At 45.4% G+C, this 18424-nt stretch overlaps 1 protein-coding gene and 1 pseudogene across 1 annotated transcript; both read left to right on the top strand.

Moving 5' to 3' along the window:
* Window positions 1-125: 125 nt before the first annotated feature.
* LOC112266858 (kelch-like protein 12) lies at window positions 126-5551 on the top strand. The gene is made up of 5 exons (XM_024444742.2): window positions 126-665; window positions 1012-1165; window positions 2850-2928; window positions 3109-3336; window positions 3516-5551. Exons 1-5 carry the CDS (start codon window positions 660-662, stop codon window positions 4996-4998), a joined length of 1950 nt encoding a protein of 649 aa, XP_024300510.2. The 5' UTR covers window positions 126-659; the 3' UTR covers window positions 4999-5551.
* A 3120-nt stretch (window positions 5552-8671) lies between these two features.
* On the top strand, window positions 8672-18066 carry LOC112267560 (annotated as a pseudogene).
* Window positions 18067-18424: the final 358 nt, after the last annotated feature.

Raw genomic sequence — 18424 nt, 5'->3', positions numbered from 1 at the left:
CTGACTGTGTTTATAAAGTCTAAAAACAAAATATCTCTTACATTTGCTTTAGTTATAAAAGAAGGAACACGAGCGAGTTCAAAACTAAACGTCACATCCGTGCACTGGTTCAAAGGCTAGCCAATGAGACTAGCGAAACCATTGCATTGCGGTAATGCGGTTCAGAGAGGGAGACAAGTGAATTGTGCGGCCGACAACAGTCAGGCAGGTCTCTGGGGCAATAAAAACAGTATTTTATGTTCGTTTTACATCCGTAATGTGTTTGAGATGTTTGTGTTTTATGCCATGATTGACTAATTCCTCTGATAAGACAGAAAGGGGTGCTTTGGCGGATGATTTTTAGAGAGCTGCATTCAGCAGTTGCTAACAAACGTTAGCTAGCCGCCGCCGGGCGGTCTGTTGTTATAGTCTGCATGGTGGTTCTGAGAACCATGAGCCGTGCTGCACCCCACACTGGAGGCCGTACTCACTCAAACCAGGACAGGCAAGGCGGATCGGAGGGTGGGACACACGGATGTCAACTGTCAGCTTCCCTTTTTGACTGACTACAGACAATCGGGCCCAAAGGAGAAGCTACTAACAGTAACTGTCTGGCCCCTGGTGACATCCACACAATCAGAGCCCAGGACAGGACCACCAAGTAGGGTAGTCTCACCTTAATGAAGGTAACGTCAACCACATTGTTGTCATTTTGTGTCACTTCCTGAATGTACCCTGTTGATTTTCCCAATAAGAGAGAGGATTAGGGAATGGTACCTTAGAGCTTTGCAAGACACTCATTCAGCCTTTAGCTCAGAGTTGGATATGATTTATTAAGGGCTTTGAAGTTGATCTTGACCGTGACCTTCTAATTACTCATAGATAGATGACCTATATCTATCTACATCAAATTGTAATTATAATTGGCCACCATCTTGTGTATTTGGCTCCTTGACATAAATGTTTTTTGTTGTTGTTGTTAAAGGTTCCTGATATTCCTGTTTATCTATGTCAAATCTTGACTATTTCCAGATGAGTGCAGTCCGTGGAGGAACAATCACCTGGCGGCCACAGCCCTGGCAGGACGGTGACAGTGGGGGAGGGGAGCCCCTTTCGGACAGCGACTCTGAAGAAGAGGACTTTCCCGACGACAGCACCACTCCTTTAGGAGACTACGTCACACATGGTATGGTAGAATGGGAACGTCCAAATGATTGCATCAGTCATGTTACTCAGAGAGCTCATCATGTGCTGTGTGTGTGTGTGTGTGAAAAGTTTGGCCACATCTACTCATTCAAAGGTTTTTCTTTATTTTTACTATTTTATACATTGTAGAATAATAGTGAAGACATCAACAATATGAAATAAAACACATGGAATCATGTAGTAACCAAAAAAGTGTTCAACAAATCTAAATATATTTGAGATTCTTCAAAGTAGCCACCTTGATGACAGATTTGCACACTCTTGGCATTCTCTCAACCAGCTTCATGAGGAATGCTTTTCCAACAGTCTTGAAGTTCCCACATATGCTGAGCACTTGTTGGCTGCTTTTCCTTCACTATGTGGTCCAACTCATCCCAAACCATCTCAATAGGGTTGAGGTCGGGTGATTGTGGAGGCCAGGTCATCTGATGCAGCACCATCACTCTCCTTGGTCAAATAGCCCTTACACAGCCTGGGTGTGTTTTGGGTCATTGTCCTGTTGAAAAACAAATGATAGTCCCACTAAGTGCCAACCAGGCTGGGATGGCGTATCGCTGCAGAATGATGTGGTAGCCATACTGGTTAAGTGTGTCTTGAATTCTAAATAAATCACAGTGTCACCAGCAAAGCACCCCCACATCATCACCTCCTCCTCCATGCTTCACGGTGGGAACCACACAAGCGGAGATCATCCGTTCACCTACTCTGCGTCTCACAAAGACATGGCGGTTGAAACCAAAAATCTCAAATTTGGACTTATCAGACCAAAGGACAGAAGGTCTAAGGTCTAATTTCCACCGGTCTAATGTCCATTGCTCATGTTTCTTTGCCCAAGCAAATCTCTTCTTCTTATTGGTGTCCTTTAAGTAGTGATTTCTTTGCAACAATTCGACCATGAAGGCCTGATTCACGTAGTCTCCTCTGAACAGTTGACATTGAAATGTGTCTGTTACTTGAACTCTGTGAAGCATTTATTTAGACTGCAATCTGAGGTGCAATTAATTGTAATTTATTTATCCTCTGCAGCAGAGGTAACTCTGGGTCTTCCTTTCCTGTGGCGGTCCTCATGAGAGCCAGTTTCATCATAGCGCTTGATGGGTTTTTGCGACTGCACTTTAAAAGTTCTTGAAATTTTCCATATTGACTGACCTTCATGTCTTAAATTAATGATGGACTGTCGTTTCTCTTAGCTTATTTGAGCTGTTCTTGCCATAATATGGACTTGGTCTTTTACCAAATAGGGCTATCTTCTGTATACCACCCCTACCTTTACCTTGTCACAACACAACTGATTGGCTCAAATGCATTCAGAAAAAATAAATTCCACAAATAAACTTTTAACAAGGCACACCTGTTAATTGAAATGCATTCCAGGGGACTACCTCGTGAAGCTGGTTGAGAGAATACCAAGAGTGTGCAAAGCTGTCAAGGCAAAGGGTGCTACTTTGAAGAATCGGAAATATATTTTGATTGGTTTAACCCTTTTTTGGTTACTACATGATTCCGTATGTGTTATTTCATAGTTTTGATGTCTTCACTATTATTCTACAATGTAGAATATAGTAGAAATAATGGAAAAACCCTTGAATGAGTAAATGTGTCTAAACTTTTGCCTGGTACTGTAAGTCTCATTTGCCTCACTTTTTACCTATTCTCACCCTCAGGGTTGAAGCAGCTATTGGATGCTCAGCAGCTGTGTGATGTCACTCTGTTAGTGGAGGGGAAGAGGTTTATGTGTCACAGGTGGGATCAAAGACCTTCTCTTAATTCTAGTGTACTAGATCCAGACAGTGCATGTTGCTACCCACAAAGGAATATGTTACACACACTTGGATGCCTACTGCTGTTTCAGTACTCTAGTCTCCTGCAGTTCATTGTAGTCACACCCTATGTGAATGACGTCATGCTTCTACCTCTCTTCAGAGTCCTCTTGGCAGCGGTCAGCCCGTATTTCCGTGCCATGTTTACTAGCCCGTTGGTGGAGTCCCGCCTCACTGAGATCCGATTGGAGGAGGTGACGCCGTCAGTCATGGAGACTGTCATCCAGTTTGTCTACACTGGGGAGGCGGGGCTCTGCCTGGACACGGCCGAGGACCTGTTTGTGGCGGCCAATCGGCTTCAAGTGATGCCCCTGCAGGACCTGTGCTCCAGGTAACTATATAGTCAGTGCTGCCTGATATAGATGCGTTGTATTTTCCCCGGTCCAGAATGCTGCTCACACTCCTAAGCATATGCAGTTCAGTAACTGCCACAGAGTTTTGATAGCATTTTTTTTTTTAAACATATTTTATTGTCTGGTTTTCCATCCTCAAATATCTGTGTGTCCGTAGGTTCCTGTTTGAACACCTGTCTGTGGACAACTGCCTAGGCATGTACTCTCTGGCCCGCTCCCACCACGACCAGCTGCTCCTGAGGGCTTCTCTGAGGCTGGTGGCCCAGCACTTCCCACGTGTGGCCCGCCAGAAGGACTTCCTGCTGCTGGACCCAGGTACCCTGGGAAGCCTGCTGGGCTCTGACCGCCTGGGCATAGACTCTGAGGCAGAGGTGTACGACGCAGCGCGCCGCTGGGCCGAGCACCAGCCCCTGGACCGTTACAGCCACATGCCGGCCCTGCTCCACCACCTCCGCCCTGGCCTGCTGTCCCTGGAGGAGAGCCAGCGGCTGAGCCAGGAGCTGGGCCCTGCGGCAGCCGGGGAGGGCCTGGGGGGCCCGCTGAGGCCCCGAGAAGGCATGTTCGAGAAGAAGATAGTGTGTGTGGACCTAAAGCCACGGGAGGACGAGTCGCTGAACGAGAGGGACTTCACGGTGGACTGCTTCGACCCACGCACAGGAAAATGGGAGAAGCTGGCTGCCCTGGGCTCCCTGCTGTGCCCAGGTTGCACGGCCATTGGGGGGCGGCTGTTCGTAGCGGGGGGCATCCTGCGGGGGGGCACGGTGTCCACGGAGGTCCATGAGTATGACTCTGTGTTGGATCGCTGGCAGGAGCGGTCGCCCATGGTGCAGCCCCGGGCCATGCTGGGTCTGCTGGGCTGTGGGGAGTCACTCTACGCCCTGGGGGGCTGCAACAGAGGAGCCATGCTGGACTCCTGTGAGATCCTGGACCTGGCCACTCTTCAGTGGGGCCCTGGGCCCCGTCTGCCCCTGCCGCTGCGCTCCTTTGCCTGTGCCGCCCTGCGCGGCCGCATCTACCTGCTGGGCGGCACCACGCTGGAGCAGAACCGGGCGGTGGTGCACGCTGGCGTGCTCATCTACCACACCCTGACTGACTCATGGACCCGCGTGGGACTGGACTCTGGCGCCACCTGCCTGGCCGGAGGGGTGGCAGTGCGGGGAGGGGTCTGTGCCATTGGAGGCTACATGAGGGACGCCACGAAGTTTATAGATGGAAACTACACCCATCTGGAACCTCTGGAAGCCACGGGGCGGGTGCTGTTCTTCAGGGAGGGCCGGGGCACAGGGGTGGAAAGGGAGGTGACAGGGGCAGTGGTGTCTGAGAGGGGTGGGGGTGGGGGGAGTGACCGAGCCCCCAGTCCGGTGGTTTTCCCGGGGTTGCCCAGGCGGATTGCTGCCGGGGGCGTGGCCAGGTGGAAACGCAGGATATACGTGCTAGGCGGGGAGAACGGCTCCCGTTTCTATGACAGTGTGTACTGTTGGAAGCCTGGCTGGCGCAGCTGGGTCCAGAGACGGGAGAAACTACCCGGAGACACGGGGGGAGTCAGCCAGTTCGGCTGTACCACCCTCAAGTTCCCCAAGAAACACATCCTGTCCCGGCTGAGACTGGCTCGGGAGGACCGCAATCCTGATGATGACTAGCCACAGCCGGATGAATGAGTTGTGGCTAAGACCAGCATTCTTGGGGTTTCAGTAATGAAATGTTATCAACTTTTTACACTTGAGAAAGTGGGGGGGAAGGGGACTCGCATCTGAATGTAACCACCGAATGCCACAACAACACTAAAGTTCAAATCAAAAATGATTTGAATGCATTTCAATGGTCTGAAACTTGTCTGCCTGTTGAACACACATCCTCAGCCTTTGCCACCTTCTATAGGAATTTAACGACTGCATAGGGCTATGTTTTGGATGACTGGCTGCGAATGTTATTTGAATTGTTTTATTTCTGCCTTTTCTATTCCAGACATTCTGAAATTCACTAAAGCATCCCATGTATGTAACTTTAGTCTTTCACTTTTCAATGATTCCAGGGCCATGTTCATTAGGCATGAAATGGAAGAAAATGAACTGAAACAGGGAAGGACTACCTACCAGGACTTGCCCAATAACCTAAACATTCATTTTCCATTGCAACATGTTTTGTAATGTTTTTATTTTATTTAATGCGCTAATAAACATGACCTAGATTTCAGTCACTTGTTATTTTTGGTCAGTTTCTCTTCATCGCTATTCACCATAACACTTATCCTCCTCCAATCAGATATAGTGTTATCATCAGAGGGGATAACGTGGTTTCGTAATCATTATTGCCCCCAAGTCGCCAAATTATGTTTTATTTAATTTTCAGATGCATGGGTTACTTACCGCAAGAGCATGCAGATCCGGCAGAATACCTGACACCTAAATATTTGTTTTATTTTAGATTTGAGTTGAACACGCCCCTTTACTCTATAGAGCTGTGTGAAGATATTTGGAGTTTAAATGTGTATGTGTGTTGGGGTGTGAATGTTGGATTATGGTATGTAACAACAGGGGAGTCGTCTCTTCCCCCCCAATCCCTCACACCCCTGAAGAGAAACGTCATCTGACTGATGTAATCTGATGTTTTTGAACTGAAAGTCAAATTGATAATTTGATGACAGTTATGCTATCAAATGATTAAAGGGATATTTGCTTAAGAGTTTTGGGATTCTCCTGTTTTACAATTTTCCTCTGGGCTACGACAACAGGTCCTTTTGTCCTTCTGTCATTTTGCGTATGTTACTAAAAGAGAAGAAATCATTAACCAGATTTACATTATAATGAACGGTCTTGTACTCATGCACACATCTCGTAGTCTCCCTCAACACATTTCCAGCAGGGTGGGGGTGAAACCATTGGTCAGAGACCGACAGGACAGAGGATGTGGTCTTTGTTTGTGCTTTAGGCATATTTTGGGTCACGGTAAACCAAATGTTAACACCTGTAACATTCATTTGATTAAGTTACCAATAGAATTTGCACACGGAAGAGAAAATCAAGTTTGACCTGTTACGATAGGTTGAACTGAACTAATGGGGTTTATTTTACTACAACTGAACCGTGTGTGTACTGTAAGTGAACATTGAAGAGGCTAGGCGTTAATTATTACTGTCATTAATAAACCTCTGAATCAGCCTCTTTTCTGGTGACCAAAAGGTCTTACTGACCAACCACTCTGACCATTCTCTCCTCCTTCACCTGACCACTCTCCTTCACCTGACCATTCTCTCCTTTACCTGGCCTTTCTCTCCTTCACCTGACCATTCTCTCCTTCACCTGGCCTTTCTCTCTTTCATCTGGCCATTCTCCTTCACTTATGTCCTTTCTCTTATGCCTTATCGTCCGTTAGAATGTGAGCAGCGCTAGTTAATAGACACTAGTATTATCATTATCCTTTGCTCCAAGTCTTGGACTGATGTCCCTTGGTTTGACATTATTACGGCCGTTGACACCTTTCTTCCTTTCTGTTGAGAAATGGAGAATCCTTCGTCTGAAACCACACCCGAGAAGGGGACCATTAATAATCTAGCTGATATCTTGGTCATCATCGGCTACTTCATTCGGGTCATTGGAGTGGGCGTCTGGGTTAGTACACCTATCTGTATATCTGTCTACAGGTCTGTAGCCTACAAAAACTCAACAAAAAAAACAAACGTCCCTTTTTCAGAACCGTGTCTTTCAAAGATCATTTGTAAAAATCCAAATAACTTCACAGATCTTCATTGTAAAGGGTTTAAACACTGTTTGCCATGCTTGTTCAATGAACCATAAACAATTAATGAACATGCACCTGTGGAACGGTTGTTAAGACACTAAGAGCTTACAGACGGTAGGTAATTAAGGTCACAGTTATGAAAACTTAGGACACTAAAGAGGCCTTTCTACTGACTCTGAAAAACATCAGAAAAAGATGCCCAGGTTCTCTGCTCATCTGCGTGAACGTGCCTTAGGCATGCTGCAAGGAGGCATGAGGACTGCAGATGTGGCCAGGGCAATAAATTGCAATGTCCGTACTGTGAGACACCTAAGATAGCGCTACAGGGAGACAGGATGGACAGCTGATCGTCCTCACAGTGGCAGACCACGTGTAACAACACCTGCACAGGATCGGTACATCCCAACATCACACCTGCGGGACAGGTACAGGATGGCAACAACAACTGCCCGAGTTACAACAGGAACGCACAATCCCTCCATCAGTGCTCAGACTGTCCACAATAGGCTAAGAGAGGCTGGACTGAGGGCTTATAGGCCTGTTGTAAAGGCAGGTCCTCACCAGACATCACCGGCAACAAGGTCACCTATGGGCACAAACTCGTTTTGTCCCACCAGGGTTGATGGTCGGATTCGTGTTTATCATCGAAGAAATGAGTGTTACACCGAGGCCTGTACTCTGGAGCGGGATCAATTTGGAGGTGGAGGGTCCGTCATGGTCTGGGGCGGTGTGCCACAGCATCATCGGACTGAGCTTGTTACCATTGCAGGCAATCTCAACGTTGTGCGTTACAGGGAAGACATCCTCCTCCCTCATGTGGTACCCTCCCTGCAGGCTCATCCTAACATGACCCTCCAGCATGACAATGCCACCAGCCATACTGCTCGTTCTGTGCGCGATTTCCTGCGATTTCCTGTGTTCTGGAATGGCCAGCGAAGAGCCCGGATCTCAATCCCATTGAGCACATCTGGGACCTGTTGGATCGGAGGGTGAGGCCTAGGGCCATTCCCCCCAGAAATGTCCGGGAACTTGCAGGTGCCTTGGTGGAAGAGTGGGGTAACATCTCACAGCAAGAACTGGCAACTCTGGTGCAGTCCATGAGGAGGAGATGCACTGCAGTACTTAATGCAGCTGGTGGCCACACCAGATACTGATGGTTACTTTTGATTTTGACCCCCCCTTTGTTCAGGGACACATTATTCCATTTCTGTTAGTCACATGTCTGTGGAACTTGGTCAGTTTATGTCTCTTGTCTAATCTTGTTATGTTCATATTTACAAATGTTAAGTTTGCTGAAAATAAACGCAGTTGACAGTGAGAGGACGTTTCTTTTTTTGCTGAGTTTAGTTTTGAATCTACATAGTTTTAAATTATACCTGATTCTCTCCATGTGTAATTTATCATAATGATGTCTTATGTCAAACTGGGTATTTGTATAGCTCCATTTATTGACATATACAATACTGTAGAGTAAGCCACTGCTTAGGGCTTACATCCAGGGAATGTCCCGTCTTCCAGTCTATGTTTCAGACCAACGGTGGCACTGTGGGAGGGTACTTTTTGGCAGGACGGACCATGACTTGGTGGCCAGTGAGTTCAACTTCATCTTTAACCTCTTTGCCAACTCGTGTATTTTAACCCTTATTAACCTGTATTTTAGCTAACCCTTTGGGACTCTGCAGTCACCTTTCTTGTCTTGCTCAGTCCCATTGTCTATATTACAGCCTGTATGTGAGAGGACAGTACCACTCCAAAATAATTTTGGGATATTTGTTTCATTAGTCCAAAAGCGTTTTGCATGTCAGCAGACAAGTTTTCAAGAGCCAGGATTTTCAAGAAGCAACGTGTCACATCATCACGACGATGTGTTTTTCCTTTAACAGTTCTCCCCCTTCTCTCTCTCTCTCTAGGTTGTAGCGTCACTGTTTGCCAGTAATATTGGTAGCGGTCACTTTGTGGGCCTTGCTGGTACCAGAGCAGCAGGTGGAATTGCTGTGGGGGGATTTGCATGGAACGTAAGTATAATTTGACGCCTAAAAAGATGTTGTTACAGGGTTTCAAGTACACAACACAGTGACAATACTTTCTAATATATGCTGATCAGGAAATTGAGATTATTCTGACATTGGAGCCCTCTCTCTGCCCAGGCCTTGTTTATTGTGCTCCTATTGGGCTGGATGTTTGTCCCTGTCTACCTCACAGCGGGGGTAAGTTACACAAGACCCTTGTATGCCAGCAAACATGGCATACTGGAGAGATTTGTGTCCATTGGTAATTTCTGCATTTCTTGTTGCTTAGGTAATTACAAAAGATCTCTGTGAGTGTAGGACAGGGCTCCCCAACCCTGTTCCTGGAGAGCTACTGTCGTGTAGGTCTTCGCTCCAACCTTAATCTAGTGCACCTGATTCAAATTATTAGCTGGTTGATGGGTTAGTTACAACTGGAGTTACAGCGAAAACCCACAGGAGGGCGGCTCTCAAGGAACAGGGTTGGAGAGCCCTGGTCCGGGACAACACTATGAGGCACTGTTTGTAACATGCTATAAACGTCCGACACAGTCCTTTATCATGACATTTTCTTCAATGTTGATAGTATCTGTGGTATTTCTAAGTCTCCTGAGTTCCGTACATTTGATTGAGGTATGAAAGGCATTGCGATATAAACATACCCGTGGACCAGTCTGACTGTCTCCTCATCTCATTTCGGTGTTCCTCATTGTTGTCGGAACTAGAAGCACAAGCATTTCGCTACACTCGCATTAACATCTGCTAGGTTCCGTTTTGGGACCACTATTGTTTTCACTATATATTTTACCTCTTGGGGATGTTATTCGAAAACATAATGTTAACTTTCACTGCTATGCGGATGACACACAGCTGTACATTTCATTGAAACATGGTGAAGCCCCAAAATTGCCCTTGCTAGAAGCATGTGTTTCAGACATAAGGAAGTGGATGGCTGCAAACTTTCTACTTTTAAACCTGGACAAAACAGAGATGCTTGTTCTAGGTCCCAAGAAACAAAGAGATCTTCTGTTGAATCTGACAATTAATCTTAATGGTTGTACAGTCGTCTCAAATAAAACGGTGAAGGACCTCGGCGTTACTCTGGACCCTGATCTCTCTTTTGAAGAACATATCAAGACCATTTCAAGGACAGCTTTTTTCCATCTACGTAACATTGCAAAAATCAGAAACTTTGTGTCCAAAAATGATGCAGAAAAATTAATCCATGCTTTTGTCACTTCTAGGTTAGACTACTGCAATGCTCTACTTTCCGGCTACCCAGATAAAGCACTAAATAAACTTCAGTTAGTGCTAAATACGGCTGCTAGAATCCTGACTAGAACCAAAAGATTTGATCATATTACTCCAGTGCTAGCCTCTCTACACTGGCTTCCTGTCAAAGCAAGGGCTGATTTCAAGGTTTTACTGCTAACCTACAAAGCATTACATGGGCTTGCTCCTATTCTCCTATCCTGTTCTGCCTTATTATTATACGACCATGCTGGTCATTTATGAACATTTGAACATCTTGGCCATGTTCTGTTATAATCTCCACCCGGCACAGCCAGAAGAGGACTGGCCACCCCACATAGCCTGGTTCCTCTCTAGGTTTCTTCCTAGGTTTTGGCCTTTCTAGGGAGTTTTTCCTAGCCACCGTGCTTCTACACCTGCATTGCTTGCTGTTTGGGGTTTTAGGCTGGGTTTCTGTACAGCACTTTGAGATATCAGCTGATGTACGAAGGGCTATATAAATAAATTTGATTTGATTTGATCTCTCTCTCTCTCCGGGTGGACATGTTCTCTGGGGCTGTGTTCATACAGCAGGCTCTAGGCTGGAACATCGATGTGGCTGTGATAGCCCTCTTCTCCATCACAGCTCTGTACACAGTCACAGGTAACATCTGTTTGATCAAATTATACACAAAACGCTTTCATTACTTGTGGTAGAAAAGGCTGTCCACGATTAAAGAGAGGTCATGTTTGGAAAAGATTAACCATAGGAAAAAAACAGGGCCTTAAGCATTTTGTCTGTTACCCTCGACCCACAAGCACAGCTGATTCTACTTGTCAACGTATCATCAAACCCTTGACAAGTTGAATCAGGTGTTTTCGTACAGGGCTACAATGAAAATGTGTGCTGTTGGGGGTACTCGAGGACTGGAGTTTGGAAACACTGTCCTGGATAAGGAGTTCCCAAACTCGGTCCTGGGGCCCTCCCTGTGTGCACATTTTGGGAAACCCTGTCCTAGATGACCTCTGTAGTTTGTTCATCAACTGGGTTATTGTTGCCTAGTCACCTTACCTCTATGCACATCTACCTCAGTCACTCCCGTATCCGTGCACATGTAAATATGGTATTGGAACTGACTTTAAAAAATATTTCCTGTATATAGTATGCTTGCTTGCTTACTTTGTGTATTTAATATTTCTTATTCTTATTTCTCGTGTTTTTTTCTATTACTACATTGTTAATGATTATTGCATTGTTGGGTTTTGAGTTTGCAAGAAAGGCGTTTCACTGTATGTGACATTGTAACTTGAAATGTGTTCATCTGTAATGATCTGTTTTGCTCACTAGGGGGCCTAGCTGCTCTGATGTACACAGATACCGTCCATTCGTCATCATCGCTGGCGCCTTCAGCCTCACAGGTTTCGGTAAGTTTTAGAGTCCTGTGTCCAGAGTCCAAACACATTCCACCTCGTTGACTCCACTTGTTTCTCAACGCATGACGGAGTAACAAGAAAATGTCCTTAAATGTCCTTTTATCTCCTGCACTTTTTGTTTATGCTTACATGTGTATAGATGACATGTGTATAGATAATGTATAAAAACTGGTACCAATGATGTATCGATGATGTTATGTATTATAGATAGTGTACCTCCAAATGAAATACTGTACCATGTTTTGACTATGACTGCATTTAGTGTCTCAACTCTATTTGAGTGGTCCACAATGTGACTTTTAAAATGTGTATTTTGTATTGTCAACTATTCTATCATTGTGGAATGACACTTTAATAAATATTTTAAACTCATGACTCATCTGGTCATGATGAATTAGTTGCTGTGTCTAGTGGATCTGTTAGTGCAGCCCTTCCTCACTCCCTCCCTCCCTCCCTCCCTCCCTCCCTCCCTCCCTCCCTCCCTCCCTCCCTCCCTCCCTCCCTCCCTCCCTCCCTCCCTCCCTCCCTCCCTCCCTCCCTCCCTCCCTCCCCTCCCTCCCTCCCTCCCTCCCTCCTTCATTCAACCTCCCTCCCTCGTCTCGCATTCACCACCTTTAGTAAACCACTTCCTTGATCCAGCCTCACACTAGGCTACCCTGGGGCGGCCGTCATTGAAAATAAGACTTGCCTAGTTAAATAAAAAATAAAACTGTCGACCCACTATACAGTGCCTTGCAAAAGTATTCATCCCCCTTGGCATTTTTACTATTTTGTTGCTTTACAACCTGTAATTTAAATGGATTTTTATGTGGATTTCATGTAATGGACATACACAAAATAGTCAAAATTGGTGAAGTAAAATGTAAAAAATATTAAAAAACGGAAAAGTGGGGCGTGCATATGTACAGTTGAAGTGGGAAGTTTACATACACTTAGGTTGGCGTCATTAAAACTTTTTTTTCAACCACTCCACACATTTCTTGTTAACAAACTATTGTTTTGGCAAGTCGGTTAGGACATCTACTTTGTTTTTCCAACAATTGTTTGCAGACAGATTATTTCACTTATAATTCACTATATCACAATTCCAGTGGGTCAGAAGTTTACATACACTAAGTTGACTGTGCCTTTAAACAGCTTGGAAAATTCCAGAAAATGATGTCATGGCTTTAGAAGCTTGTGATAGGCTAATTGACATAATTTGAGTCAATTGGAGGTGTACCCGTGGATGTATTTCAAGGCCTACCTTCAAACTCAGGCCTCTTTGCTTGATATCATGAGAAAATCAAAAGAAATCAGCCATGACCTCAGAAAAACAATTGTAGACCTACACAAGTCTGGTTCATCCTTGGGAGCAATTTCCAAACGCCTGAAGGTACCATGTTCATCTGTTCAAACAATACTACGCAAGTATAAACATCATGGGACTACGCAACTGTCATACCGCTCAGGAAGGAGACGAGTTCTGTCTCCTAGAGATGAACGTACTTTGGTGTGAAAAGTGCAAATCAATCCCAGAACAACAGCAAAGGACCTTGTGAAGATGCAGAAGGTACAAAATTATCTATAGCCTATATCTTAATATCCTATATCCTATCCTAAGTCAGCTCAGCAAGGAAGAAGCCACTGCTCCAAAAGACTATGGTTTGCAGCTGCACATGGGGACAAAGATCATACTTTTTGGAGGAATGTCCTCTGGTCTGATGGAACAAAAATATAACTATTTGGCCATAATGACCATCGTTATGTTTGGAGCAAAAAGGGGGAGGCTTGCAACCTGAAGAACTCCATTCCAACCGTGAAGCATGGGGGTGGCAGCATCATGTTGTGGGGTTTCTTTGCTGCAGGAGGGATTGTTGCGCTTCCAAAATAGATGGCATCATGAGGGGAGAAAATTATGTGGATATATTTCAAGGCCTACCTTCAAACTCAGTGCCTCTTTGCTTGACATCATGAGAAAATCTAAAGAAATCAGCCATGACCTCCACAACATCTCAAGACATCAGTCAGGAAGTTAAAGCTTGGTCGCAAATGGGTCTTCCAAATGGACAATGACCCCAAGCATACTATCAAAGTTGTGGCAAAATGGCTTAAGGGCAAACAAAGTCAAAGTATTGGAGTGGCCATCTCAAAGCCCTGACCTCAATCCTATAGAAAATTTGTGGGCAGAACTGGAAAAGCGTGTGCGAGCGAGCAGGCCGACAAACCTGACTCAGTTACACCAGCTCTGTCAGGAGGAATGGGCCAGAATTCACCCAACTTATTGTAGGAAGCTTGTGGAAGGCTACCCAAAACGTTTGACCCAAGTTAAACAATTTAAAGGCATTGTTACCAAATACCAATTAAGTGCATGTAAACTTATGACCCACTGGGAATGTGATGAAAGAAATAAAAGCTGACATAAATCATTCTCTCTACTATTATTCTGACATTTCACATTCTTAAAATAAAGTGGTGATCCTAATTGACCTAAGACAGGTTTTTTTTTACTAGGATTAAATGTCAGGAATTGTGAAAAACTGAGTTTAAATGTATTTGGCTAAGGTGCATGTAAACTTCAGACTTCAACTGTATTCACATCCTTTGCTATGCAGCCCCTAAATAAGATCTGGTGCACCAATCACCTTCAGAAGTCACATAATTAGTTAAATAAAGTCCACCTGTGTGCAATCTAAGTGTCACATGATCTGTCACATGATCTCAGTATATATACACCTGTTCTGAAAGGCTAAAGAGTCTGCAACACCACTAAGCAAGGGGCACCATCAAGCAAGCGGCACCATGAAGACCAAGGAGCTCTCCAAACAGGTCAGGGACAAAGTTGTGGAGAAGTACAGTTCAGGGTTGAGTTATAAAAAAGTATCTGAAACTTTGAACATCCCACAGAGCACCATTAAATCCATTATAAAAAATGGAAAGTATATGGCACCACAACAAACCTGCCAAGAGAGGGCCGCCCACCAAAACTCACAGACCAGGCAAGGAGGGCATTAATTAGAGAGGCAACAAAGATCATCTAGAAGTCTTTACTGGGTATAGCTCTGCCTTATCTCAGGCGGATTGGAGTATCTGTCCATAGGATCACTTTAAGCCGTACACTCCACAGAGCTGGGCTTTACAAAAGAGTGGCCAGAAAAAAAGTAATTGCTTAAGGAAAGAAATAAGCAAACACGTTTGGTGTTCCCCAGAAGGTATGTGGGAGACTCCCCAAACAAATGGAAGAAGGTATTCTGGTCAGATGAGACTAAAATTGAGCTTTTTTGCCATCAAGGAAAACGCTATGTCTGGCGCAAACCCAACACCTCTCATCACCCTAAGAACACCATCCCCACAATGACGCATGGTAGTGGCAGCATCAGGCTGTGGGGATGTTTTTCATCAGCAGGGACTGGGAAACTGGTCAGAATTGAAGGAATGATGGATGGTGCTAAATACAGGGAAATTCTTGAGGGAAACCTGTTTGTCTTCAAGCGATTTGAGACTGGAACAGAGGTTCATCTTCCAGCAGGACAATGACCCTAAGCATACTGCTAAAGCAACACTCGAGTGGTTTAAGGGGAAACATTTAAATGTCTTGGAATGGCCTAGTTAAAGCCCAGACCTCAATCCAATTGAGAAGCTGTGGTATGACTTAAAGACTGCTGTACACCAGCGGAACCCACCCAACTTGAAGGAGCTGGAGCAGTTTTACTTTGAAGAATGGGCAAAAATCCCAGTGGCTAGATGTTCCAAGCTTATAGAGACATACTCCAAGAGACTTGCAGCTGTAATTGCTGCAAAAGGTGACTCTACAAAGTATAGACTTTGGGTAGGGTGAATAGTTATGCACGCTCAAGTTTTCTGTTTTTGTTGTCTTATTTCTTGTTTGATTCACAATACATTTTTTGCATCTTCAAAGTGGTAGGCATGTTGTGTAAATCAAATGATGCAAACCCCCCCAAAATCCATTATAATTCCAGGTTGTAAAGCAACAAAATAGAAAAAATGCCTAAGGGGTGTGAATACTTTCGCAAGCCACTATACATCCCCCAGTCCACTCCTCTGACCTCTGTAACCTATGTGACAGTGTGTGTGTGTCCCTCTTCCTTTCTCTTCCTGTCCTCAGCCTTCTTTGAGGTGGGGGGCTACAATGTTCTGCTGGAGAAGTACATGTTAGCACTGCCCTCCACGTACCAGTCCCTGGAGCCCCTGCTCTACAACATCTCCCCCCAGTGCTTCACCCCCGAAAACGACGCCTTCCAGCTGCTGGGACCTGCCCTGGCCGGGGGTCCTCTTTGGCATCACCATTGTGGGCGGCTGGTATTTGTGCACCGACCAGGTGAATAAGCTCATAGGAACACAGTGGATGGAATTCATATGTGCGTTTATTTCATATTGCATTCACTGTAGATGGCACATTCAAAACTGTGATTAGATTTGAGTTGGCACATTGCTGACAATCTAATTTGCATGTGTTACATAATGTTGCTGTCAGCTCTGCTCATTCTGTTGCTATGGTGAGAGATACTTAAATTAGATGGATGTGAAACAACATGGATCAGACAGAAAGATTGAATTGTTGGTTGAGGTGATCTAGGATCTTCCCCCATGTCTGTGTATAGGTGATCATGCAGCGCTGCCTGGCGGCCTGCAGTCTGACCCATGTGAAGGCGTCTGCATCATGTGTGGATACCTGAAACTGCTCCCCAGGTTCCTTATGGTGTTCCCTGGAATGATCAGCCGCATGTTCTTCCCAGGTGAGTTCCCAAAATATGCCGTCATAGGATTTACAGAGAGGATTGGAGAGTTTGATCTTTTAGGTTAATTAACAGGGAAGCAAGCACACAGCAAAAAAAAAACTAAATTAATAACAGTTTGTCGAACTTTTGATGCCTTTTTCTTTTACCCTGAAGGGGTGTGTGTGTGTGTGCGTGTGTGTGGGGTGTTTCCTCTCTTTTCCTCCTGTCATTATGGGCTCCATGGTGACAGAGCCTGTCTTCTCTCTCTGTTGACAGATGAGGTGGGTTGTGTGGTGCCAGAAGTGTGTGGGACGGAGGTGGGCTGCTCCAACATCGCCTACCCCAAACTGGTGGTCTCTGTGATGCCCAATGGTGAGTAGTCTCTCTTCTCTGCTGAACTAGTTGCTCAGATCTGGGTGACACTTTTACTGTATAATTGTTATTTTTACACATAATTTACTGCGTGCAGTTGTGTGTTGATGGCTACCAAGGTTTTTATCTCTCCCATCATCTTACCTTAATCTTCCTTCCCCCTCCTCTCCCCCAAGTCTGAGGGGCCTGATGCTGGCGATCATGCTGGTGGCCCTGATGAGCTCCCTGGCTTCCATCTTCAACAGCAGCAGCACCCTGTTCACTGTGGACATCTGGACCCGCTTCAGACCGCAGACCAGAGAGAGCAAGCTCATGGTCGTTGGCAGGTCTGGGCCTTTTTTCACTTGGTTTAAATAGGAAAACTGTTTTATGTAGAAAAGTTCAGCTCTCCCAGACCATTTGCTGGAGTAGGTCAATATAACGTACACTCCAATAAAATGGCTGCCTCTCACTCCGTCTCACCCTCTGAGAGTGCGGGTCCTAGTCATCGTATCCGTCAGTATCTGCTGGATCCCTGTGGTCCAGGCGGCCCAGAGCGGTCAGCTGTTTGACTACATCCAATCAGTGACCAGCTACCTGGCCCCTCCCATCGCCTTAGTCTTCTTCCTGGCTGTGTTTGTGAAGAGGGTCAATGAGCAGGTGAGGTCAGAGGGTGTGTTTTCTAGTTACAGAGCAAATTGTTGTGAGATGACATAGGGAAAGCATTGTTGAGTATGAGTGTGAAAGACATCTGGGCCCATATTCACAAGGCATCTGAAGGTAGTACTGCCAATCTCAGATTAGACCCCCCCTTCATAAAACCTTGATCAAAAATGCCAAACTGATTCTAGATCAGCACTCCTACTCTGAGACTCTTTGTGAATGCAGACATATACCACTGGATTAACTTTTCCTTCTTTGATTACTTTGGTACTAAATTGACATTTGTTTCTTTCAGGGGTGTTTTGGGACCTGATGGGGGGAGCCTAGCTATGGGGCTGTGCCATATGGGGCCAGAGTTTTGGTTTGGCTCAGGCAGCTGCCTGTTCCCCTCACACTGCCCCACTCTGGTGTGTGGAGTCTATTACCTCTACTTCACTGTCCTCTTCTTCTGCACCTTCATCCTGGTGCTGCTTGTCAGCTACTGTACACTGGCCATAGACAACAGGTGAGCGCTTGCCTCAATTGTTTTATCAAATGCCTGCATCCATATCATTAATGCAGGGGACTCTTACCCACTATTATGAGAACTTATTATAAGCCTATGGTGGTATGCATCTCCCCATATAATGCTCTGAGGTCTGATGGAACTGAAGTGCTGGGGAGGATAGCACACAGGGAGGCAGAGGAGAAAAGCAGAGAAGTCTGACAGCCCAGGTATGAGAAACGTCCACTACACACGGCGCAGTCGAGCGGATCTAATCCATGATGCATTGTGGGTAAGTTGACTGACATCTAAATGTGTTATGCAAGGTGATTTGTAGATCAGTTAGTCTTGACTCGCCTGCAAAGTCTAACAAGCCCATTACCCTGTTTTGATTTCTTTCCTTTGCTAGTAGATGCTGAAGAACCCATATCTGTTGTCTCAT

Source organism: Oncorhynchus tshawytscha, linkage group LG14 (assembly GCF_018296145.1).
Source record: "Oncorhynchus tshawytscha isolate Ot180627B linkage group LG14, Otsh_v2.0, whole genome shotgun sequence".
NCBI lineage: Eukaryota > Metazoa > Chordata > Actinopteri > Salmoniformes > Salmonidae > Oncorhynchus > Oncorhynchus tshawytscha.
The sequence above is the reverse complement of the archived record's forward strand: the minus strand, read 5'-3'. Positions and strand labels throughout refer to the sequence as shown.